The sequence below is a fragment of the Oncorhynchus mykiss genome, chromosome 17 (genome assembly GCF_013265735.2).
Source record: "Oncorhynchus mykiss isolate Arlee chromosome 17, USDA_OmykA_1.1, whole genome shotgun sequence".
In the NCBI taxonomy this organism is placed as follows: domain Eukaryota; kingdom Metazoa; phylum Chordata; class Actinopteri; order Salmoniformes; family Salmonidae; genus Oncorhynchus; species Oncorhynchus mykiss.
The window spans coordinates 72,965,579-72,989,738 of record NC_048581.1 but is presented as its reverse complement, the minus strand read 5'-3'; the positions used below and the strand labels follow the sequence as shown (position 1 = coordinate 72,989,738).

At 42.0% G+C, this 24,160-nt stretch overlaps 2 protein-coding genes across 2 annotated transcripts in view; both read left to right on the top strand.

The window, feature by feature from the left end:
- The window catches only part of dnah1 (dynein, axonemal, heavy chain 1), a 62,868-nt gene extending 42,741 nt beyond the window's left edge, over positions 1 to 20,127 (top strand). Inside the window, exons 57-77 of the mRNA XM_021569659.2 lie at positions 8,208 to 8,339; positions 8,506 to 8,631; positions 8,762 to 8,881; positions 9,184 to 9,333; positions 9,428 to 9,588; positions 9,698 to 9,923; positions 10,120 to 10,315; positions 10,549 to 10,700; positions 10,793 to 10,989; positions 11,585 to 11,729; positions 12,041 to 12,199; positions 12,580 to 12,711; positions 12,833 to 13,003; positions 13,119 to 13,298; positions 13,767 to 13,943; positions 14,044 to 14,214; positions 16,114 to 16,244; positions 16,444 to 16,588; positions 18,646 to 18,852; positions 19,076 to 19,310; positions 19,681 to 20,127. Of these exons, the coding sequence (XP_021425334.2) occupies positions 8,208 to 8,339; positions 8,506 to 8,631; positions 8,762 to 8,881; positions 9,184 to 9,333; positions 9,428 to 9,588; positions 9,698 to 9,923; positions 10,120 to 10,315; positions 10,549 to 10,700; positions 10,793 to 10,989; positions 11,585 to 11,729; positions 12,041 to 12,199; positions 12,580 to 12,711; positions 12,833 to 13,003; positions 13,119 to 13,298; positions 13,767 to 13,943; positions 14,044 to 14,214; positions 16,114 to 16,244; positions 16,444 to 16,588; positions 18,646 to 18,852; positions 19,076 to 19,310; positions 19,681 to 19,802 (3,435 nt within the window). The 3' untranslated portion in view covers positions 19,803 to 20,127. The remainder of the gene's footprint in view (positions 1 to 8,207; positions 8,340 to 8,505; positions 8,632 to 8,761; positions 8,882 to 9,183; positions 9,334 to 9,427; positions 9,589 to 9,697; positions 9,924 to 10,119; positions 10,316 to 10,548; positions 10,701 to 10,792; positions 10,990 to 11,584; positions 11,730 to 12,040; positions 12,200 to 12,579; positions 12,712 to 12,832; positions 13,004 to 13,118; positions 13,299 to 13,766; positions 13,944 to 14,043; positions 14,215 to 16,113; positions 16,245 to 16,443; positions 16,589 to 18,645; positions 18,853 to 19,075; positions 19,311 to 19,680) is intronic.
- A 2,123-nt stretch (positions 20,128 to 22,250) lies between these two features.
- The window catches only part of LOC110494522 (MAP kinase-activated protein kinase 3), a 37,989-nt gene continuing 36,079 nt past the window's right edge, over positions 22,251 to 24,160 (top strand). Inside the window, exon 1 of the mRNA XM_021569658.2 lies at positions 22,251 to 23,081. Coding sequence (XP_021425333.1) covers positions 22,785 to 23,081 — 297 coding nt within the window. The 5' untranslated portion in view covers positions 22,251 to 22,784. The remainder of the gene's footprint in view (positions 23,082 to 24,160) is intronic.

Genomic DNA, 24,160 nt, shown 5'->3' with positions numbered 1-24,160 from the left:
CAAAGCAGTTCGACACATACAACAACACAAAGTTACACATGGAGTAAAACAAACATACAGTCAATAATACAGTAGAAAAATACGTCTATATACAATGTGAGCAAGTAAGGTGAGATAAGGGAGGTAAAGGCAAAAAAAGGCTATGGTATTGAAGTAAATACAATGTAGCAAGTAAAACACTGGAATGGTTGATTTGCAGTGGAAGAATGTGAAAAGTAGACATAGAAATAATGGGGTGCAAAGGAGCAAAATAAATAAATACAGTAGGGAAAGAGGTAGTTGTTTGGGCTAAATTATAGATGGGCTATGTACAGGTGCAGTAATCTGTGAGCTGCTCTGACAGCTGGTGCTTAAAGCTAGTGAGGGAGATAAGTGTTTCCAGTTTCAGAGATTTTTGTAGTTCGTTCCAGTCATTGGCAGCAGAGAACTGGAAGGAGAGGCGGTCAAAGGAAGAATTGGTTTTGGGGGTGACCAGAGAGATATACCTGCTGGAGCGCGTGCTACAGGTGGGTGCTGCTATGGTGACCAGTGAGATGAGATAAGGGGGGACTTTACCTCGCAGAGTCTTGTAGATGACCTGGAGCCGGTAGGTTTGGCGTGAAGTATGAAGCGAGGGCCAGCCAACGAGAACGTACAGGTCGCAGTGGTGGGTAGTATATGGGGCTTTGGTGACAAAACGGATGGCACTGTAATAGACTGCATCCAATTTATTGAGTAGGGTATTGGAGGCTATTTTGTAAATAACATTGCCGAAGTCAAGGATTGGTAGGATGGTCAGTTTTACAAAGGTATGTTTGGCAGCATGAGTGAAGGATGCTTTGTTGCGAAATAGGAAGCCAATTCTAGATTTAACTTTGGATTGGAGATGTTTGATGTGAGTCTGGAAGGAGAGTTTACAGTCTAACCAGACACCTATGTATTTGTAGTGATTAGTGATGCATTAGTGATGTTGGACAGGCAGGCAGGTGCAGGCAGTGATCGGTTGAAGAGCATGCATTTAGTTTTACTTGTATTTAAGAGCAATTGGAGGCCACGGAATGAGAGTTGTATGGCATTGAAGCTCACCTGGAGAGTTGTTAACACAGTGTCCAAAGAAGGGCCAGAAGTATACAGAATGGTGTCGTCTGCGTAGAGGTGGATCAGAGACTCACCAGCAGCAAGAGCGACATCATGGATGTATACAGAGAAGAGAGTCGGTCCAAGAATTTACCACCATAGAGACTGCCAGAGGCCCGGACAGCAGACCCTCCGATTTGACACACTGAACTCTATCAGAGAAGTAGTTAGTGAACCAGGCGAGGCAATCATTTGAGAAACCAAGGCTGTCGAGTCTGCCGATGAGGATGTGGTGATTGACAGAGTCGAAAGCCTTGGCCAGGTCAATGAATACAGCTGCTTAGTATTGTTTCTTATCGATGGCGGTTAAGATATCGTTTAGGACCTTGAGCGTGGCTGAGGTGCACCCATGACCAGCTCTGAAACCAGATTGTATAGCGGAGAAGGTATGGTGGGATTCGAAATGGTCGGTAAACTGTTTGTTGACTTGGCTTTCGAAGACCGTAGAAAAGGCAGGGTAGGATAGATATAGGTCTGTAGCAGTTTGGGTCAAGAGTGTCCCCCCCCCCCTTTGAAGAGGGGGATGACCGTAGCTGCTTTCCAATCTTTGGGGATCTCAGACGACACGAAAGAGAGGTTGAACAGGCTAGTAATAGGGGTGGCAACAATTTCGGCAGATAATTTTAGAAAGAAAGGGTCCAGATTGTCTAGCCCGGCTGATTTGTAGGGGTCCAGATTTTGCAGCTCTTTCAGAACATCAGCTGACTGCAGTGCTGTTGACCGGGGTAGGGGTAGCCGGGTGGAAAGCATGGCCAGCCGTAGAAAAATGCTTATTGAAATTCTCAATTATAGTGGATTTATCGGTGGTGAAAGTGTTTCCTATCTTCAGTGCAGTGGGCAGCTGGGAGGAGGTGTTCTTATTCTCCATGGACTTTACAGTGTCCCAGAACTTTTTTGAGTTTGTGTTGCAGGAAGCAAATTTCTGCTTGAAAAAGCTAGCCTTGGCTTTTCTAACTGCCTGTGTATATTGGTTTCTTGCTTCCCTGAAAAGTTACATATCACGGGGGCTGTTCGATGCTAATGCAGAACGCCATGTTTTTGTGTTGGTTAAGGGCAGTCAGGTCTGGAGAGAACCAAGGGCTATATCTGTTCCTGGTTCTAAATTTCTTGAATGGGGCATGCTTATTTAAAAAAATTAAAAATAACCAGGCATCCTCTACTGACGGGATGAGATCAATATCCTTCCAGGATACCCCGGCCAGGTCGATTAGAAAGGACTGCTCGCTGAGGTGTTTCAGGGAGCGTTTGACAGTGATGAGTGGAGGTCGTTTGACCGCTGACCCATTACGGATGCAGGCAATGAGGCAGTGATCGCTGAGATCTTGGTTGAAAACAGCAGAGGTGTATTTAGAGGGCAAGTTGGTTAGGATGATATCTATGAGGGTGCCCGTGTTTATGGCTTTTGGGTGGTACCTGGTAGGTTCATTGATAATTTGTGTGAGATTGAGGGCATCAAGTTTAGATTGTAGGATGGCTGGGGTGTTAAGCATGTTCCAGTTTAGGTCGCCTAGCAGCACGAGCTCTAAAGATAGATGGGGGGGCAATCAGTTCACATATGGTGTCCAGAGCACAACTGGGGGCAGAGGGTGGTCTATAGCAGGCGGCAACGGTGAGAGACTTGTTTTTAGAGAGGTGGATTTTTAAAAGTAGAAGTTCAAATTGTTTGGGTACAGACCTGGATAGTAGGACAGAACTCTGCAGGCTATCTTTGCAGTACATTGCAACACCTCCCCCTTTGGCTGTTCTATCTTGTCTGAAAATGTTGTAGTTAGGGATGAAAATTTCCGAATTTTTGGTGGTCTTCCTAAGCCGGGATCCAGACACGGATAGAACATCCGGGTTGGCAGATTGTGCTAAACCAGTGAATAAAACAAACTTAGGGAGGAGGCTTCTAATGTTAACATGCATGAAACCAAGGCTATTACGGTTACAGAAGTCATCAAAAGAGAGTGCCTGGGGAATAGGAGTGGAGCTAGGCACTGCAGGGCCTGGATTCACCTCTACATCACCAGAGGAACAGGGGAGGAGTAGGATAAGGGTACGGCTAAAAGCTATGAGAATTGGTCGTCTAGAACGTCTGGAACAGAGAGTAAAAGGAGGTTTCTGGGGGCGATAAAATAGTTTTAAGGTATAATGTACAGACAAAGGTATGGTAGGATGTGAATACAGTGGAAGTAAACCTAGGTATTGAGTGAGGATGGCCAAACAGTTCTACATTTGTTTCATCAGACCAGAGGACATTTCTCCAAAAAGTAGATCTTTGTCGCCATGTGCAGTTGCAAACCGTAGTCTGGCTTTTTTATGGCTGTTTTTCAGCAGTGGCCTCTTCCTTGCTGAGTGGCCTTTCAGGTTATGTCGATATAGGACTCGTTTTATTGTGGATATAGATACTTTTGTACCTGTTTCCTCCAGCATCTTCACAAGGTCTTTTGCTGTTGTTCTGGGATTGATTTGCACTTTTCGTTCATCTCTAGGAGACAGAACGCGTCTCCTTCCTGAGCGGTATGACGACTGCGTGGTCCCATGGTGTTTATACTTGCGTACCATTGTTTGTACAGATGAACATGGTACCATCAGGTGTTTGAAATTGCTCCCAAGGATGAATCAGACTTGTGGAGGTCTACAATTTATTTAGATTTTCCCATGATGTCAAGCTAAGAGGCACTGAGCTTGAAGGTAGGCCTTGAAATACATCCACAGTTACACCTCCAATTGACTCAAATGATGTCAATAAGCCTTTCCGAAGCTTCTAAAGTAGAGGTCGACCGATTAATCGGGAATGGCCGATTAATTAGGGCCGATTTCAAGTATTTTTGGGCGCCGATTTGATGATTTTTTTATATATATACAGTGGGGCAAAAACTATTTAGTCAGCCACCAATTGTGCAAGTTCTCCCACTTAAAAAGATGAGAGAGGCCTGTAATTTTCATCTTAGGTTCACTTCAACTATGACAGACAAAATGAGAAAAAAAATCCAGAAAATCACAATTGTAGGATTTTTTATGAATTTATTTGCAAATTATTTTTTTATATACCTTTATTTAACTAGGCAAGTCAGTTAAGAACACATTCTTATTTTCAATGACGGCCTAGGAACGGTGGGTTAACTGCCTCGTTCAGGGGGAGGACGACAGATTTTCACCTTGTCAGCTCGGGGAATCCAATTTTGCAACCTTACAGTTAACTAGTCCAACGCAATAACGACCTGCCTCTGTCTCGTTGCACTCCACAAGGAGACTGACTGCCTGTTACGCGAATGCAGTAAGCCAAGGTAAGTTGCTAGCTAGCATTAAACTTATCTTATAAAAAACAATCAATCATAATCACTAGTTAACTACACATGGTTGATGATATTACTAGATATTATCTAGCGTGTCCTGCGTTGCATATAATCTGACTGAGCATACAAGTATCTAAGTATCTGACTGAGCGGTGGTAGGCAGAAGCAGGCGCGTAAACATTCATTCAAACAGCACTATTGTGCGTTTTGCCAGCAGCTCTTTGTTGTGCGTCAAGCATTGCGCTGTATATGACTTCAAGCCTATCAACTCCCGAGATGAGGCTGGTGTAACCGAAGTGAAATGGCTAGCTAGTTAGCGCGCTCTAATAGCATTTCAAACGTCACTCGCTCTGAGCCTTCTAGTAGTTGTTCCCCTTGCTCTGCATGGGTAACGCTGCTTCGATGGTGGCTGTTGTCGCTGTGTTGTTGGTTCGAGCCCAGGGAGGAGCGAGAAGAGGGACGGAAGCTATACTGTTATACTGGCAATACTAAAGTGCCTATAAGAACATCTAATAGTCAAAGGTTAATGAAATACAAATGGTATAGAGGGAAATAGTCCTATAATTCCTATAATAACTACAACCTAAAACTTCTTACCTGGGAATATTGAAGACTCATGTTAAAAGGAACCACCAGCTTTCATATGTTCTCATGTTCTGAGCAAGGAACTGAAACGTTAGCTTTCTTACATAGCACATATTGCACTTTTACTTTCTCCTCCAACACTTTGTTTTTGCATTATTTAAACCAAATTGAAAAGGTTTCATTATTTATTTGAGGCTACATTGATTTTATTGATTTATTATATTAAGTTAAAATAAGTGTTCATTCAGTATTGTTGTTATTGTCATTATTACAAATAAATAAATAAATATCGGGCGATTAATCGGTATCAGCTTTTTTGGTCCCCCAATAATCGATATTGGTATCGGCGTTGAAAAATCATAATCGGTCGACCTCTATTCTAAAGCCATGACATCATTTTCTGGAATTCAACTTAGTGTATGTTAACTTCTGACCCACTGGAATTGTGATACAGTGAATTATATGTGAAATAATCTGTTTTTAAACAATTGTTGGAAAAATGACTTGTGTCATGCACAAAGTAGATCTCCTAGCCGACTTGCCAAACTATAGTTTAACAATAAACTTGTGGAGTGGTTGAAAAACTAGTTTTAATGACTCCAACCTAAGTGTATCTAAACTTCCGACTTCAACTGTATATATATATATTTTCCCCTTTATATCTGTGTTCATGATTTTCTTGTAAATAGAACATATGGTTCAAGAGAAAGTAGCAGTACTTAATTTGTAAATTGGGAGGTGCCGGAAACAAAAAGTTAGCACAAGAGGAGGGTGACCTGAGGAGCTCTGAGGTACCGGAACACATTAAAAGAATAGCCTTTATAATAAAACATTGCATGCATATCATCATATTTGTGTAGTGGCATAGAGCAGTATAGTAGGTAGAGGCACTTGCAGAGGTTGCATACATGGGAAAAAATTGGCCTATTATAAACACATTTCATGCAATTCTATGCCATTTTACATGGCTGCCGACTTAAGCAGAATCTTTTTTTAATAGTGCAAAAATGATTGAAATGACAGATGCCTTTTACATGGACTAACTGAGAATATGAGATCAATTAAAAACAACCTTGTCTTGAATCCATGAATATCCTAGGCCTAGGTGTGTACAATATGAGGAAATTATAGTCCTAAAAAAGCTTTCCACTTTCACTGACTCACCCAATGATGCACAAGCTCACTCACCGGCGATGCGCTCGTGCCAAAAGCCTATCTCGCTCGGTTTACTTTTATAAAAAATACTGTTTATGCAATAGGCCAATTTGGAAGTTGATATAATATGTTGGTAGCCTACCGACACATTAGATCCTTCTCTTTTCAGCAGGAGCCATTTGCATTAAAAACCTGTGTTTTTCCGCGATTGTATTTGAAATATTGCGAAAGGCCTGTTTTGGCTGTATGCTGTTCACTGACAGATTTGCCACACTTTACCGACTGAAGGCGATGCCTTGTGATTGGGCTACACACAATCCACAGCTAGGCTATTTAAAGAAAAATAACCTATTGATCTCTAGGTTACAATGTTGCGCAAACCATAAACCCGGGCCGGCCAAACTAGAATAAATTCTACAATATCAGGCACGGGCTAAAAAAAAACATTTTCACATGTACTTTTTTTTAGGGGGCAGCAGAATTACAGAGGAGCCATCTCAAATGAACTCTGACCACATTTAATTGAATCTTTACATTTCAAACAGTGAATTTTTTTGTTCATGCCTCGAAAAGTACTGGATCCGGGCATATAGGTTACGTAACGAAACAGTCCAAAACGGAGAGTTGACTGTTCCTTTTCTGACATGATCCGGCTCAAAGCACTGCAAAATAGCCTAATTAATGAAAAAACATTAAATTACTTCTAATGTAATTGCAATTAACTCTTCCAACTATTGACTTATTTCACAACTGCCGCCAGTTTGGCCCTGCAACATTTGCAACAAAGATATGTTGACAAACAGTACTCCATGGGCGACTCCACTTCCTGATTTGGCCTCGTTTGGTTTGTTAAGAAATGCTAGCAGCCATGACTGAATTCAAACGTGAGTTGGTTTCGAGGTGTGGTTTGATGTGGGTGTCTGTTGTGTGTGTTCGCAGGTGGGAAGAGTTAGCTAAATTATTTTTGCCAATTAGATTCATTCGGCTGGTGTGCGACTGTGGCAAAATTGGTTTGACTTTGGATAGCCTATCTCTGGGGATAGTTAGGAACCGTCAATAAATTACACAATGTAAATTGAACAATATAGTCCTATTGCACATCTTGTAGGTGTCTCATTAAATGCTTTCAATATTTGTATATTCATTTCTACAATTTAAGTTGATTAGGGTTTTTAATTCATTGAAATTTGGAGCTATTGACATTTTTAAAATATTGTACAATGTACATTGTGTAATTTACTAATGGTCCATAACTTGCCCCATAGGAATATCGAATGTCAAACCAAATTGACCATGGCCATTAAAATAAACCCAACCCATGGAATACTGTTACGGTACCCTTCATTCCGTGACATACAATTATTTTCCTATCATTTTGCAAATCTCCATTTTGGACGAGACTGAATTTTCTTATTTACACTTTGTAGTAAATGTTTCTGACTCATAGCGATGCCACATAGGCCATTTTCAAAACGAGAAGTTGTTTTTTTAGGGGAAGTCACTCTTTAAGTAAAATAATAATTTGTAAAAATATGAAGGATATTCCATGTAGAAACAGCAACGTATTCAATTGGGTGGCAGCGTAGCCTAGTGGTTAGAGTGTTGGACTAGTAACCGGAAGGTTGCAAGTTCAAATCCCTGAGCTGACAAGGTACAAATCTGTCGTTCTACCCCTGAACAGGCAGTTAACCCACTGTTCCTAGGCCGTCATTGAAAATAAGAATTTGTTCTTAGTTAAATAAAGGTCAAATAAAATTTGTAGTATAATGTTTCACAGCTTTGTGATTATATTTTCCACATTAAAAATCTCATATTTTATATATTTATATGTTATTAAAATGACCTAAAATCCTTGGAAGTAAAAAAAGTTTACCAGTAATATTCCCCACTTTGCAACCCTACTGTTGATTGTTACACTGTCACTTTGTTCTTTTCATTTTACACACGTTTTTTTCCCCCTTCCAATGTAATTTCTGCAATGCCCTATTTATTTACATCAGATATAACTCAGTGTTGTCTGCTGTGTCTGTGGGTGCTGATGATATGAGTGTGTTGTGTGTGTCTCTCCAGCTGATTGGAGGACTAGCGGATGAGAAGGTGCGTTGGAGGGAGACCGTGCAGCACCTGGAGTACATGGTTAATAACGTGTCTGGAGACGTGCTGCTAGCAGCAGGATATGTGGCCTACCTGGGACCCTTTACTGTGGGTGCTGCTCTGTTGTTGTGCTATTGTTACATGTATGTGTTATGCTGACGTATTAGTGAGAGTTTTGTACAGTAAGTAGTGCTTTTAGGTATTTTGTGGAGAGAATGACCCATGGATGACCATTGTGTTGATTTGGTGTGCTGTCTGTATATGACCTTGCCAGGGAGAGTACCGGGCCTCCATGGCAGATGAGTGGCTGCATGGATTTAAAGAGCAGGGGGTGCCCCACACAGAGGAGCCCAACCTCATCAGCACTCTAGGGGACAAGGTCAAGATCCGCTCCTGGCAGGTCAGAATCCCTCACAACACTACTAGCACAGATACAACATAATATCCTATATCAGACTGACCTGGAGTATCAAATAATATAGCAATGTAAAATAATCCCAATATCCCATTGTGTGCGTGTGTGTGTATAGATCACAGGGCTGCCTAAGGATACCCTGTCGGTGGAAAATGGTGTGATAACACAGTACTCTCAGCGCTGGGCTCTTTTCATTGACCCACAGGGACAGGCCAACAAGTGGGTCAAAAACATGGTGAGAATGTTCACTGATTCCTGTGTACTGGTCTGATTCCAAACATAGTCCACAGAGGGAGCCATAGAGCTAATAATCTCATTATCCACAACCATTACTGCACAGCTTTAGATAGCATCTTTAGAAAATCGAGAGAACCAAAATGTCCTGCTTTACATTGTGTAAGTAAATGGTTTTTTTTTCGGCATCTGTATGTAATGAGACACCTGTATTTAATAGGGGATATGGTCATATTTCCTATGTATATGCAGAAGTTGTTGGTTAGACATGATGGTTGAACCCTACTTCCTTCTTCCTCTCAGGAGCGTGACAATGGATTGGACGTGATGAAGCTGAGTGACCGGGACTTCCTGCGTAGTCTGGAAAATGCCATTCGCTTTGGGAAGCCTTGCTTACTGGAGAACATCGGAGAGGAACTAGACCCTGCTCTAGAACCCGTCCTACTGCGACAGGTCCTTACCTAGGGCACATAGCACGTCGATACGACACTCAGTCAACACACAATAAAGTAAACTCATTGCAGTTGTTGCTTGTTGTCGCCCTCAGACGTTCAAGCAGCAGGGCAGCACAGTTCTGAAGCTGGGAGACGCTGTCATTCCCTACCACGATGACTTCAAAATGTATATCACCACCAAGCTACCCAACCCACACTACTCCCCTGAGATCTCCACGAAGGTTACCCTCATCAACTTCACCCTGTCCCCCAGGTATTGTGCTCACCCACCTTCACTTAGACACTGGCCCCTACTCCCTGGCCGGTTGACCTCTGACCCTGTGTGTGTGTGTGTGTGTGTGTGTGTGTGTGTGTGTGTGTAGTGGTCTGGAGGACCAGCTGCTGGGTCGGGTGGTGGCTGAAGAGAGGCCTGACCTGGAGGAGGCTAAGAACCAGCTGATAGTGAGTAACGCTCGTATGAAGCAGGAGCTGAAGGAGATAGAAGACCAGATCCTTTTCCGCCTCAGCTCCTCAGAGGGAAACCCTGTGGACGATGAGGAACTCATACGGGTGCTGGGAGCCTCCAAGATCAAGGCCGGAGAGATCCAGGTCAGACATGGGGAGCAGTGTAACCACCACACTTCAACTTGACCCCTTTGGATTTCCCAAAATAAGGCTTTTACATGTTATTTCCAAGTGTATTTTTAACTCTGCCACTTTGCGAAGAACATACTGTTACTGTTCAATCAACTGTTGAGTCGTTGATGTGCCACTATGACCATACAAAAGCTGATGTCATTGTCAGGCCAAAGTGATGGTGGCTGAGGAGACAGAGCGGGACATTGATGCCACTCGTCTGGAGTATGTCCCTGTGGCTGTGCGTACTCAGATCCTCTTCTTCTGCGTATCGGACCTTTCCAACGTGGACCCCATGTACCAGTACTCCCTGGAGTGGTTTTTGAGCATCTTCATGTCGGGCATTGCCAACTCCGAGAGGGCAGGTAAAGAGAACTCACACACCCACATAAATGTAGACACACACATACTGTATTTGTACGCATTTTAGGACAACCCTTTCACAACTGAATGCTTAACTGCTATCACAGCAATGTAAAAATCGTGGCTAAACACTTTTCTGTAGCATGTATCATTAAGCACCAAAGGTAGCATGAATATATGCAACCCCCTTAACAAACTCTTTTCCCATTGTGTTGTCCCTGTGTGTCCCTCCCAGACACGGTGGAACAGAGGATCATCAGCATCAATGAGTTCTTCACCTTCAGCCTGTACAGCAACGTGTGCCGCTCTCTGTTTGAGAAGCACAAGCTCATGTTTGCCTTCCTGCTGTGCGCTCGCATCATGATGAATGAGAACAAGATCGATATGGTAGGAGGAACTGGTGGTGTTTAGTGTTTGGTCTGTATTGTTGTTTTTAAAGTGTATCTGTGCTCATACTCTGTTTGTGTTCCACCTGCCAGTCCGAGTGGCGGTACCTGCTGGCGGGGGGCATGCCCCAGCAGCAGCTGTCCAACCCTGCAGTGAGGTGGCTGTCTGAGCGTGCCTGGCAGGACATCTTGGGCCTCAGCGCTTTGCCCACCTTCAACAGCCTGGCAGACAGCTTCCCCAAACACATGAAGGCCTTCAAGAGGATATTTGACAGCAGCGAGCCAAACAGGTCTTCACAAATACTTTCTTCCAGATTCACAGAGAGGTGCTGTATACACACACAAACACAGAAGATACATTTTTTATAAGCACAGCTAGGGTTGTCCTGATACCCGTATCGCAATACCACAATTCTTAATTTTCCATGTCAAAAAAGAAAACATCAAGCAGACTGAACTTTATCGTCCTATGTAAACTATTGTGTACTATAGCCAAGAAATGTAGTCCGCTTCATGTTTTGTTCACTTGCCATGATACTTCTGATTATCGTGCCACTGATATTGTGCCTGCCAACTCTTCACTCTTAGAAAAAGGGTTCCAAAAGGGTTCTTCGTTTGGCTGTCCCCATAGGAGAACCCTTTTTGGTTCCATGTAGAACCATCTTTTGAAAGGAGTTCTAGATTGAACCCAAAAGGGTTCTACCTGGAACCATAAAGGGTTCTTCAAAGGGTCATCCTATGGGGGCAGCTTAAGAACACTTTTAGGTTCTAGATAGCACCTTGTAGACACAACACATGCTAGTTTGCAGTGTGTCAATAGATACTGCAAATTACGCCTACTCTGACTGCTGACTGGTGTCTGTGGATGTGTGCGTGTGTGTCTAGGGAGCCAGTCCCAGGGGAATGGAATACCCAACTGGACTCTTTCCAGAAGCTGTTGATATTGCGCTGCCTGAGAGCTGACCGCATGACTCACGGCCTGCAGGACTTTGTTGCTGCTCATCTGGGCCAGCGCTTTATAGAGCCACAGGTGCTGCACTTTTGCCTTTCTGGGTAGTGAAGACATCCTAAGTTGCATTTACCTCAGTGCCACTGTCAATGCCATCTTTGGTATATGTTGTTTTGCCTTGTATCCAACTCAGTATAAACTCTTTACCACCAGGTTTATTCTAAAGCCATTTGGCTTAAATATTTACAATATAAACTCAGAGTTTTTCCCAATGTAGGTCACCTCATTGTTTATTTTATGTTTCTCATACCTTGTTCTGTACTGTATCTCTCTCTCCTTCCACCCTACCTCCCCCTTCCATCCCTCCATCCTTCCTTCCATTTCTCCCCCAGGCATCAGATCTGTCTGTTGTATTTAAGGAGTCGTCCCCCTCCACGCCGCTCATCTTCGTCCTATCTCCCGGAACCGACCCTGCCGCTGACCTCTACAAGTTTGCTGATGTCATGAAGTTCTCCAAGAAGATGAGTGCCATCTCCCTGGGCCAGGGGCAGGTCAGTAGGGCCTGGGGAATGCCTGGGAAAACTCACTCCTCCCACCCACGGGACATCCCACTGGAAATTAGTCCTCCCAATGAGGTCACTCTCATTTGTCATGCTAAGAAAAGCTTAGTCTCCCCACCTCAGTGATAATTACCAGTCTATTTCTATCCAGAGGACTAGGACTCTGTGTCCTGTATGTATCCCCTTCTAAAGACGTGCTACATTCACCATCACCATGAGTGCAAGGCAGTCTGAGAAATAACTGAGACAAACAGAATTAAGCCCAGGCTCAAAGTCATGATGTTTGAACCTAAGCCTTGTGATATCTACAGTATTGGTATCATCTTGAGACCTCTGTGCAACTGGTCCTGTGTGTTGTGGTTGTGTGTCAGGGTCCCTGGGCTGAGGCAATGATGCACAGTGCCATGGAGAGGGGCAAGTGGGTCTTCTTCCAGAATTGTCACCTGGCACCCAGCTGGATGCCCTCCATGGAGAGACTCATTGAGAACATTGACCCAGATAAGGTGGGCTCACCTAGAAGAATACATATCCACACAAACACACAACTTAAGCTATACAGTAAAGCGAGATGTAGAAACCTTTGTCACTCTTAAACCTGCCAACACCCTATTCACTCCTCTTTAGGTACACCGGGATTTCCGTCTGTGGCTCACCAGCCTGCCCAGCAACAAGTTCCCCGTGTCTATTCTGCAGAATGGCTCTAAGATGACCATCGAGCCTCCCAGAGGCATCAAGGCCAACCTGTTGAAGACCTACCTAAGCCTGAATGATGACTTCATCACTACCTGCACCAGGGTCTGGCTTCTCTCACTCCCATACTATACTGTGTACTGTATTGTGTAATTCAACTGGAAAACTACATACCCAGACCCCTCGTCTAACGTTGTCCCCTGTTCCTCCTCTCCTCCAGGCTGCAGAGCTTAAGTCCCTGCTCCTGTCTCTGTGTCTGTTCCACGGTAATGCCATTGAGCGCAGAAAGTTTGGCCCACTGGGGTTCAACATCCCATATGAGTTCACTGACGGTGACCTCCGCATCTGTATCAGCCAGCTCAAGATGTTCCTGGATGAGTACCAGGACATCCCCTACAAGGTGGGGAAGACTCTCTCTCTCTCTCTCTCTCTCTTTCTCTCTCTCTCTCTCCTAGCTTCCTTCTCTTCTAGCTTTTCCTTTAGTATTTCTCGTTTCATCTCCCCTCTCCTTTATCTTTTATCTCCTCTCATTTCTTACCCTTTTATCTCTGGTCCCATTCTTTTAGCTATTCTCCATTGTCCACTATTCCTGTCTACAGTCCTAAAACGTATCTCTCTTCTCTCCCTGTAAAGCTTCACACGTCCTTGTCCACTGTCTGACGCACTGCAAATATTCCAAATTGATTTCTATTGTCATTGAAATGTAATTCTTGTTACAGATATTTTAACTATCAGCTGAAACAAATGCTTCTAGCAAGATTATGCATTTTTTATGTTTCATGTGTCCTTTTTTTCTGGTGCGTGTATGTGCCTGCGTTCTGTAAGTGATTGATTATGCCGTTGTTCTCTACTCGATCGATCTGTCCAGGTTCTGAAGTACACTGCGGGGGAGATCAACTATGGTGGTCGTGTGACCGATGACTGGGACCGCCGCTGCATCCTCAACGTGTTGGAGGACTTCTACTGTCCTGCTGTGCTCGGTGCCGACTACGCCTACTCCGCCTCCGGAGTCTACAGGCAGATCGACACTGAGCTCGACATCAAGGTCAGAGAAGGAGACGGTTAGTTTGGTCTGATTAAGCATTAATAAACACTGGTTAATTACCAACCATCAACCACTAATATCCGTTTTGCTTTTCTCTCAGGGCTACCTGGCGTACATTCGTGGCCTGCCCATCAATGACACACCTGAGATCTTTGGTCTCCATGACAATGCTAACATCAGCTTTGCCCAGAACGAGGCGTTTGCCCTGCTGGGAGCCGTGGTGCAGCTCCAGCCTAAAGCAGCAGCCAGCGGGGGCAAGGCCAGAGAAGAGGTACTGTGTGTACTGTGTGTGTCCTCTCCTGTGTCTACTCTTGCTGAAACTCTACCCCAGCAAGAAACAGGTTTTGAACTTTTGTTTTGTCCTATCTGGGGTCATGTCAGCAGCTAGTCTTACTTATATTTGTTGCTTATACAACTCTTACTCTAGCCTCCTTGGCTGTTAGACTTGTTAAGGAAAGCTCATAGGTAATACTCAGGGTACCATTCTGTTGACATGCTAACATACAATGCCTTCAGAAAGTATTCACACCCCTTGACTTTTTCCAAATGTTGTTGTGTTACAGCCTGAGCTTAAAATAGATTACATTGAGATGTTGTGTCACTGTTCTACACACCCATAATGTCAAGCTGGAATTATGTTTTTAGACATGTATAAAAAAATACATCTGAAATGTCTTGAGTCGATAAGTATTCAACCCCCTTTTTATGGCAAGCCTAAATAACTTCAGGAGTAAAAATGTGCTTAACAAGTCACATAATAAGTTACATGAACTCACTCTGTGTGCAATATTAGTGTTTAGCATGTTTGAATGATTCCCTGATCTCTGTTACCCACACATACAATTTATCTGTAAGGTCCCTTAGTCGAGCTGTGAATTTAAAACACAGATTCAACCACAATGACCAGGTAAGTTTTCCAATGCCTCGCAAAGAAGGGCACCTATTGGTAGATTGGTTAAAAAAACAACAGACATTAAATATCCCTTTGAGCATGGTGAAGTTATTAATTATACTTTGGATGGGGTATCAATACACCCAGTCACTACAAAGATGCAGGCTTCCTTCCTAACTCAGTTGTCGGAGAGGAAGGAAACCGCTCAGGGATTTCACCATAAGGCCAATGATGACGTTAAAGCAGTTACAGCGTTTAATGGTTGTGATAGGAGAAAACTGAGGATGGATCAACAACATTTGAGTTATTCCACAATACTAACCTAAATGACAGAGTGAAAAGAAGTAAGCCTGTACATAATACAAATATTCCAAAACATCATTCTGTTTGCAATAAGGCAGTAAATTAAAACTGCAAAACAAATGGCAAAGAAATAAACTTTATGTCCTGAATACAAAGCGTTTTGTATGGGGCAAATCCAACACAACACATCACAGTACCAGTTTTCATATTTTCAAGCATGGTGGTGGCTGCATCATGTTACGGGTATGCTTGTCCCATCGGCAAGGACTAGGGAATTATTTATTTTTTTAAAAATAAACTGAATAGAGCTAAGCACCGGCAAAATCCTAGAGGGAAACCTGGTCCAGTCTGCTTTCCAACGGACACAGGGAGACAAATTCACCTTTCAGCAGGACAGTAACCTAAAACACAACTATACACTGAAGTTGCTTACCAAGATGACATTGAATGTTCCTGAGTGTCCTAGTTACAGTTTTGACTTAAATTGTCTTGAAAATCTATGGCAAGACTTGAAAATGGCTGTCTAGCAATGATCAACAACCAACTTAAGAGAGCTTGAAGAATTTTTTCAATAATAATAATAATATACAAATATTGTACAATCTAGGTGTGCAAAGCCCATAGAGACTTACCCAGAAATTGCTGCCAAAGGTGATTCTAAAATGTATTGACCCAGGGTGTGAATACTGTATGTAAATGCAATTTGTCTGTACTTTATTTTCAATACATTTGCAAAAATGTATAAAAACTTGTTTTCACTTTGTCATTATGGGGTATTGTGTGTAGATGGGTGAGGAAAAACAATACATTTCATCCATTTTGAATTCAGGCTTTAACGCAACAAAATGTGGAATAAGTCAAGGGGTATGAACCTGTACCTTCAGAAAGTGTGGTGGGGTTGTTGAGTGATTGTGTGTTGTATGTTTGAAGGAATTCAGGCTGGGCTGGTAATGGATCTTGTTTTTTTCCCTGTAGATCGTAGAGGAGATAGTGGCAGGCATTGTTGAGAAGGTCCCCCTGCCTATCAGTGTTCAGGAGGTGATGACTAAGTACCCAGTCCAGTATGAGGAGTCCATGAACACAGTCCTGATCCAGGAGGTCATCAGGTAACCTAGTCCTGTCAAAAACCACTGCTGAAGTCCCTAACATTCTATCTAGTGCCATATCTGTTTCTCCCACCATTAACTTCAAGACCGTTCCAGTTACCATCACAATATTCCATTTCAGAGAGCTCTTCTATAGTCAACATTCTCCTGAGTATCTCTTTCTTTCTCCTATCCCTCTCCACCCACCCTTCTCTCTCAGGTATAACCGGTTGTTAGTGGTCATATCCCAGAGCCTCAGTGATATTGTGAAGGCTCTGAAGGGCTTAGTGGTGATGTCATCAGAACTGGAGCTTATGGCCAACAGCCTATTCATCAACAAAGTCCCTGACATGTGGCAGGCCAAGGTATTTACAGGAACATATACATGAACATATTTAGAGTTACATTATTGTAGTCCTCTATGCTGAGGGACCTGAGTTAATATAAGTTTGAACCTAGTATCTAGGTATGTGGCAATAATAAACTATGTAAGCAGGCAGCATGTGAAAATTAGTGTGTGGACTGGGTTGGGCCTAACCTAGTAGGTAATATATCCCTAAAGAATATATAGTTTACCCACTAGGAAATATAATATGCACACACAGTATTGAAATACACAACAATTAGATATCCCTTGAACTATGCAAAAGAATAATCACAAACAACCGATGGTTATGAATTATTATTAAAAGGAAAACATGTCAATTCAGTTTCAATAAACAACGCAAGTTGAAAACATGGTATTCACCAACAGTTATCAACCCCTTTTGAATCATTAAATCAATCACAGCTACTGTATATACACACTCATCTAATTAGCACAGACCTGGTACCAGGGTTTAGTTTAACACCTCAGAGCGCTCATAGATACTTTAAATGGGGATCCCCTTCAAAACAATAAAAGAAACATGAAAAAATGCAAAGTCACAAATAGACTCACAAATCTTTCTAGTCTTTACTGGCGCGAGACCGAGGCACAGCGCGCAAATGGAAACCACTAGTCAACGGACCTGTGGCTATCCCAAATAGATGCGATCAAGGAGTCAATGGAAGATTGGCGCACATTCCACAAATCTGATCTAAAAAAGTGAATAATCGTCAAATCCATCATGATTTATGTATTGTAACAGGCCTACAATGTGCTTACTCAAGTCCGATTTGGCTGTTTTCGCTGTATGACATGTAGAAGTTGTCCCTTTTCAGATTTAAAAGTAGTGACTGGTAAATGCTAACTCCCGATTGTATAAGCTGGTTAGCATATCTATCTTACAGAAATCGTTGATGGTAGTCAAAGTCGTGTTTAACTGTAATGCAGTTGATTGGTAACCATGACATGAACATGTGTTAGGGATGGCATCTATACAAGCATTATACTCAGATTTTTACCTCAACATAGTGTGAAATACACATATAAACAATAGCCTAAATATAGACAAACTTTGCTGGGGGGCAATAGAGCCCCACAGTGCAGGTGTCATAATACCCATAAAACCTAGCAGTCAAATAAGGAAATGGTTACAATCCTTTTTCCACCATTCAGTTTTCCCATAGGGAATTTTATAAACACTTAAAATAAGGGCTGTGTTTCGTGTACACCTTCCCTGGCGTGACGTTTTTTAATAACCATGTAAATCTCTCGGACAAGGTGACTTTTATAAATATATTCAGCTCTATTAACTCTCAGATTCAAAAATGCTAATTAGCATCAAAGTAGACATCATGCAAGACTACAAATCCCTGCAAGCTCCTGCACATCATATCTAGCAGACACCTTTGCTAACAGTTATTGTGTCAATTTAAAACTTGCACAAGACAGTTCACAGAATTATCAATTTAAAGAAATGTAGGCAATTTATTCATTCCTAAATGTAGCTAACATTAGGTAGTTCATCCAGAGATTCTTACCTTTGCCTCGATTTTGCAGTCTTGTCCAGATCATCGTGACATTTGTAGTTCTTTGATAGCCACATTAGTAGCTAATTAGCATTTCATTTTTAAGGGGTAAATACAAGCGAATATATTGATAAAAGTCACCTTGTCCTAGAAAGGCTTACATGGTTATCAAAATGTCATGCCAGGGTAAGCCTACATGAAACACAGCCCTTATTTTAAGTGTTTCTAAAAAACCCTATGGGAAAAACTTATGGTGGAAAAATGATTGGAACCATTTCCTTGTTTGACCGCTAGATTTAATGGGTATTATGACTCATACTGTGGTACTCTGAGGAGATTCAGAATCTTTCCCCCATGGCTGTTTCCTCCAGCCCTTTCCATGGTAATTCCATTGTTTTGGTCAAGTTCGATTGACCTCTTTACCGCATCTATGAAACACACTGAAATCACTCTACACTTTTCCTTTTGTGAAAACCCCCACGGGACCACTCATTAAGTATTCCCTCTGTCTCTCCCTGTCTTCCACCAGGCCTACCCCTCTTTGAAACCCCTGGCCTCCTGGGTGTCTGACCTGCTCCAGAGGATCAAGTTCTTACATGGCTGGATCTCTGACGGTGTCCCACCTGTTTTCTGGATCAGTGGCTTCTTCTTCCCCCAGGCTTTCCTCACAGGAACACTGCAGAACTTTGCCCGCCGCTCCGTGGTCTCCATAGATACCATTGGCTTTGACTTCAGGGTGAGATAGCAGCACACTCTCATTCCCTTCCTCTCTTCCCTCCTCCCCAAATGTGAATGTATTTCATATTGGAGGTTACATTTATAGTGAGCAATTAACCCTGTTGGAATATGGATTACTTGTTTTGATTGGGTATTACTTGGCTGATTTCTACGTTGGAAGTTTTTGATGACATCCTTGAACTTAATGACATCTGTGCCTTCTCCTTTATCCCCCATCCCAGGTGATGAGGGAGTCTGCCTCTGCGCTGAAGGAGAGGCCTGAGATGGGTTGCTACATCCACGGCTTGTTCCTGGAGGGGGCGCGCTGGGACGCCAAGGTAGGCCTGCTCACTGAGTCCCGGCCCAAAGAGCTCTACACTGAGATGGCTGTCATCTGGATGGTTCCTGAGCCCAACCGCAAACCACCCACTTCAGGAGTTTACATCTGCCCCATCTACAAGACCCTCACACGTGCCGGTCAGTGCCTGAGCAATACAACAGGCCAATACTGCACCTACTATATACACTCATGTACAAGGATCTGGCTCCAACAGTGTTTGTGTGTGTGCTGGTGTTTGATTGCATATCCTTATATTAGTGTGTCTGTCTGTGTAATAGTGTATTAGCCCGTGTGCTTCTTTTAGGTGGTTTATTACATGCCCAAAATAGACCCGGTGTCTAATAACGAAATGCTTCATACTGTAGCTATGTATTTTCCATCGTCAGCTTCCAGGGACTATTACAGATTGTTGACAGATGAGATCACCATGATTTACCTTAATCAGCATAAAAGGGAGTACAGTAGTTTGAGTCTGGTCCTGACTGCAGCTCCGTGTTTTCTCTATAGGAACTCTGTCTACGACAGGTCACTCTACTAACTACGTGATCGCTGTGGAGCTGCCCACACACACCACCCAGAGATACTGGATCAAACAGGGAGTGGCCCTCATCTGTGCACTGGACTACTAAACACAATCAACACACACACACACAGTTTCCCTTTCGCTTACTACATACACAACAAAAACATCAAAATCAAACAAACTGGACTTTCCTGGCAGGATGCACATTTTTACTGAGGGGGAATGTTTGTATGTTTCTACAGTGCCTTCAGAAAGTATTCATACTCCTTGACTTATTCCACATTTTGTTGTGTTACTGCCTGAATTCAAAATGTATTAAATTTACATTTTGTCTCACCCATCTACACACAATACCCCATAACGACAAAGTGAAAACATGTTTTTAGACATTTTTGAAAATGTATTGAAAAATAAATACAGATATCTCAGTTACATAAGTATTCACACCCCTGAGTCAATACTTTGTAGAAGCATTTTTGGCAGCGATTACAGCTATGAGTCTTTCTGGGTAAGTCTCTTAAGAGCCTTTCACACTGGGATAGTGCAACATTTGCCCATTATTTTTTTCAATTTTCTTCAAGCTCTGTCAAATTGTTGTTGATCATTGCTAAACAACCATTTTCAGGTCTTTTCATAGATTTTGAAGTAGATTTAAATCAAAACTAAGTCAGCCACTCAGGAACATTCACTGTCTTCTGAGTAAGCAACTCTAGTGTAGATTTGTCCTTGTGTTTTAGGTTATTGATCTGCTGAATGGTGAATTAATCTCCCATTGTCTGGTGGAAAGCAGACTGAGGCTGGTTTTCCTCTAGGATTTTGCCTGTGCTTAGCCATTCCATTTCTTTTTTATCCTGTAAAACTCCCCAGTCCTTAATGATTACAAGCATACCCTTAACATGATGCAGCTACCATTATGCTTGAAAATATAGTGTTACTCAATAATGTGTTGTATTGGATTTTCCCCAAAGTTAATTGCTTTGACACATTTTTTGCATTATTAATGCCTTGTTGCAAACCGGATGCATGTTTTGGAATATTTTTATTCTGTACAGGCTTCCTTCTTTGCTCTCTTTCAATTAGGTTAGTATTGTGGAGGACCTACAATGTTGTTGATCCATCCTCAGTTTTCTCCTTTCACAGCCATTAAACTCTGTAACTGTTTTAAAGGCACCATTGGCCTCATGGTGAAATCCCTGAGCGGTTTCCTTCCTCTCTAGCAACTGAGTAAGGAAGGAAGCCTGTATCTTTGTAGTGACTGGGTGTATTGATACGCCTTCCAAAGTGTAATTCATAACTTTACTAGGCTCAAAGGGATATTCAATGGCTGCATTTTTTTTTTACCCATCTATCAATAGGTGCCCTTCTTCGCGAGGCATTGGAAAACCTCCCTGGTCTTTGTGGTTGAATCTGTGTTTTAAATTCACTGCTCGACTTAAGGACCTTACAGATAATTGTATGTGTGGGGTTCAGAGATGAGGTAGTCATTCATAAATCATTTTAAACACTATTATTGCACACAGAGTGAGTCCATGCAACTTATTATGTGACTTTTTAAGCACCTTTTTATTCCTGAATTAATTTAGGCTTACCATAACAAACTGGTTGAATATTTATTGACTCAAGACATTTAAGCTTTTCATTTTAAATGAATTAGTAAATATGTCAAAAAACATAATTACACTATGACATTATGGGTTATTTTGTGTAAGCCAATGACACAAAAAAATCTACATTGAATTAATTTGAAATTCAGGCTGTAACACAAATGTGGAAAAAGTCAGCAGGTGTGAATACTTTCTGAAGGCATTGTACATTGCCAACCGCAGTGAAGTTTATTTTAGTTGTGCTATTTTGGAAGAGGAGAGCAATAAAGCAGTTTCCTCCATTATAATCCGATAATATTTAAACTGATGAACCAGTAAGGCACACCGTTTATTCAATGCACTTTAAGACTGTATGCAAAGTTTAGTTCAGTCTATATTTAGTCTCTGCAATAAATGATATACTCTCACGATGTCAGATTAAGCTATACCGTCATACTATTTATGTTGGATTACGTGTTTAAAATTACTGCCAGAATGAATGACAGTTTAGCTAAGCAGGTGATGTGGCCTGCTTCAGTTTTCAAGGATGTCCACCCCTATTTCTTTACCCCAACCCTTCTCTCTATATATCTGTTTCTCTCTCCCTCTCTCTTGATCATCAGTTTTTTCCTTGCCACTCATTAATTGTTGCATTTGGGGAGGGTTTAAGCCTGGGTTATATTAAGCACTTTGTATTCAAATCACTCACCTGGGATGTCCTACAAAATGTTGACACACTTGTGCATGCTTGAAGGAGAGTTTGTTTAAAAGCAGATACATTTAAAAACACAAATTACCATCTACTCTGACAGATTGCAGTTAGTCTAGGGTATATATATTTTTTATTTAATTCCATTCAATTCTACCCTGTCGGGCCTAGCTGTCCTATTACAGACTACTAGTTATTTGCCGACAAAATGTACTGCTCCTTTAAGAGGAAGCCTGTTGAGAAATGACTTGAGTAGAGGGTAATGCTTACGCAAACTCCCCTCAGTCATTAGCCCATGTGACAAAAGGACGTTGGAAAGTTACGAGGCCAGTTAAACCGAAGGCATCTGACCAGAATTACAAATTTTCTACTCTAGCCTATTCAAATGTGGACATGTTTATTGTTTGTTTTTTTACCCTGCGGATATGCAGGATTATTGTATTGAACTTGAATTTAATAATTGGTTGAAGAAGATCAATAGGCTGCTGTTGTGTATATACCGTAAAGTATTTTCCATTTTATTTTAGAAAAGTTTTAGTACAAAACCTTTTTAATCGTGGGACTATTAACTCGTAGGCTATTGTCTTTTCAATGTTTTAAACATCCCGAGGCACACAGGAACTGGCCAGGAGAAAGTGAACACCGAATGCGCGCCCTTAGCGGTGTCAAGGAGTCATTTCTGCTTAGGGTAAATTACGGGACATTCGCGTCATTTCACTTTCAAAGTCATATTAGCTTTTTGAGGTCAGTTTAAAAAAAATCCTAGGTGACCACTCACAGACACATCTGTGTGACCATGCTACAAAATGGTAACGGTAAGGAGCAACCTTCTGTATCGCCGAAGGCTGAGCCAAAACTTGACACCACATCAGAACCTCAAACCGAACCAGACTCCACTGACAACGCGGCGCCGGCTGCACAGGAAGACACCAATTCCACGCAATTCCCTATGCCCGTTTACCCAAAATTGGAGATAAAGCGTAACGCGGTGACAGACGAGTATAAGATCTCCAGTCAGGTCCTTGGGTTGGGGATCAATGGGAAGGTTCTGGAATGCACCAATAAGAAGACTGGGGAGAAGTGCGCACTGAAGGTAATACCACCTACCTGTGGAAATAGCCTGTTGCTCAGAGTTTGAGTCCTGATGCCATTTGGTGATATTGGGATCTTGCATAATATATCCCTAGTCTTGATCAAATCATCTAGAAAAACTAAGAACTTTGACCTTTTGAGTATATTTTTATCAGATTTCTCTCTGCCTCTTCAAACTAATGACATTCTACATACATCTTCTATTGAGGAAAAGCAAGGAAAGGCCATGATGGTGTAATAGCACAGCAATTAACGTGTGTTTGAGTGTGGTGTACCAGTATCCATATGTGCGTGTAATGCATCTTCTACATATCTATATTTTTTTACGGTGTGCGTGTGCTGGCAATGGCATATGACCCTTGCGTAGGGTATCCGTTCCGGTGCTGACTATGCACCTGGAAGATGGGCATGGGGGAAAATGCAATGTGCTGAGGCTCAGAACAAATGTGGTACTCTGGTTTTGATTTGCACATGTGTGCTTTGCATGTTACATTGTTACATACACTATTCTGGTTGAGAGGCAACAAACTTGTGATCTGACCAAATAGAACCAACATCATTGGCATGATGCAAGATACTGTTATCCTGCTGAGCTAAACGCCTAGGTTTTGCCCCAGAGCTGGTGGAATTAAAGTTTTCTCATCTCATACCTCAAATCAAAGTTTATTGGTCATGTACACAGTTTAGCAGATGTTATAGCGGGTGCAATGGAAAGCTTATCTTACTAGCTCCTAACAATGCAGTAAAGTACACAAATAATATAAAAAACAAAAAAATTAAACTAATTCAATTAACAAGCCAAGTAGCACTGTAGCAGTAATTCAAATACAATCTATACAGTGATGTAAAGTACTTAAGTAACAATACTTGAACTTACAATATTTTTTACATCTTTATACTTTACTACATTCCTAAAGAAAATAATATACTTTTTCTGACACGCAAAAGTACTTGTTCCATTTTAAATGCTTAGAAGGACAAGAAATGTGTCAAATTCACACACTTATCAAGAGAACATCCCTGGTCATCCCTACAGCCTCTGATCTGGCAGACTGAGTATGAGGGTTGGAGCATGCCCCT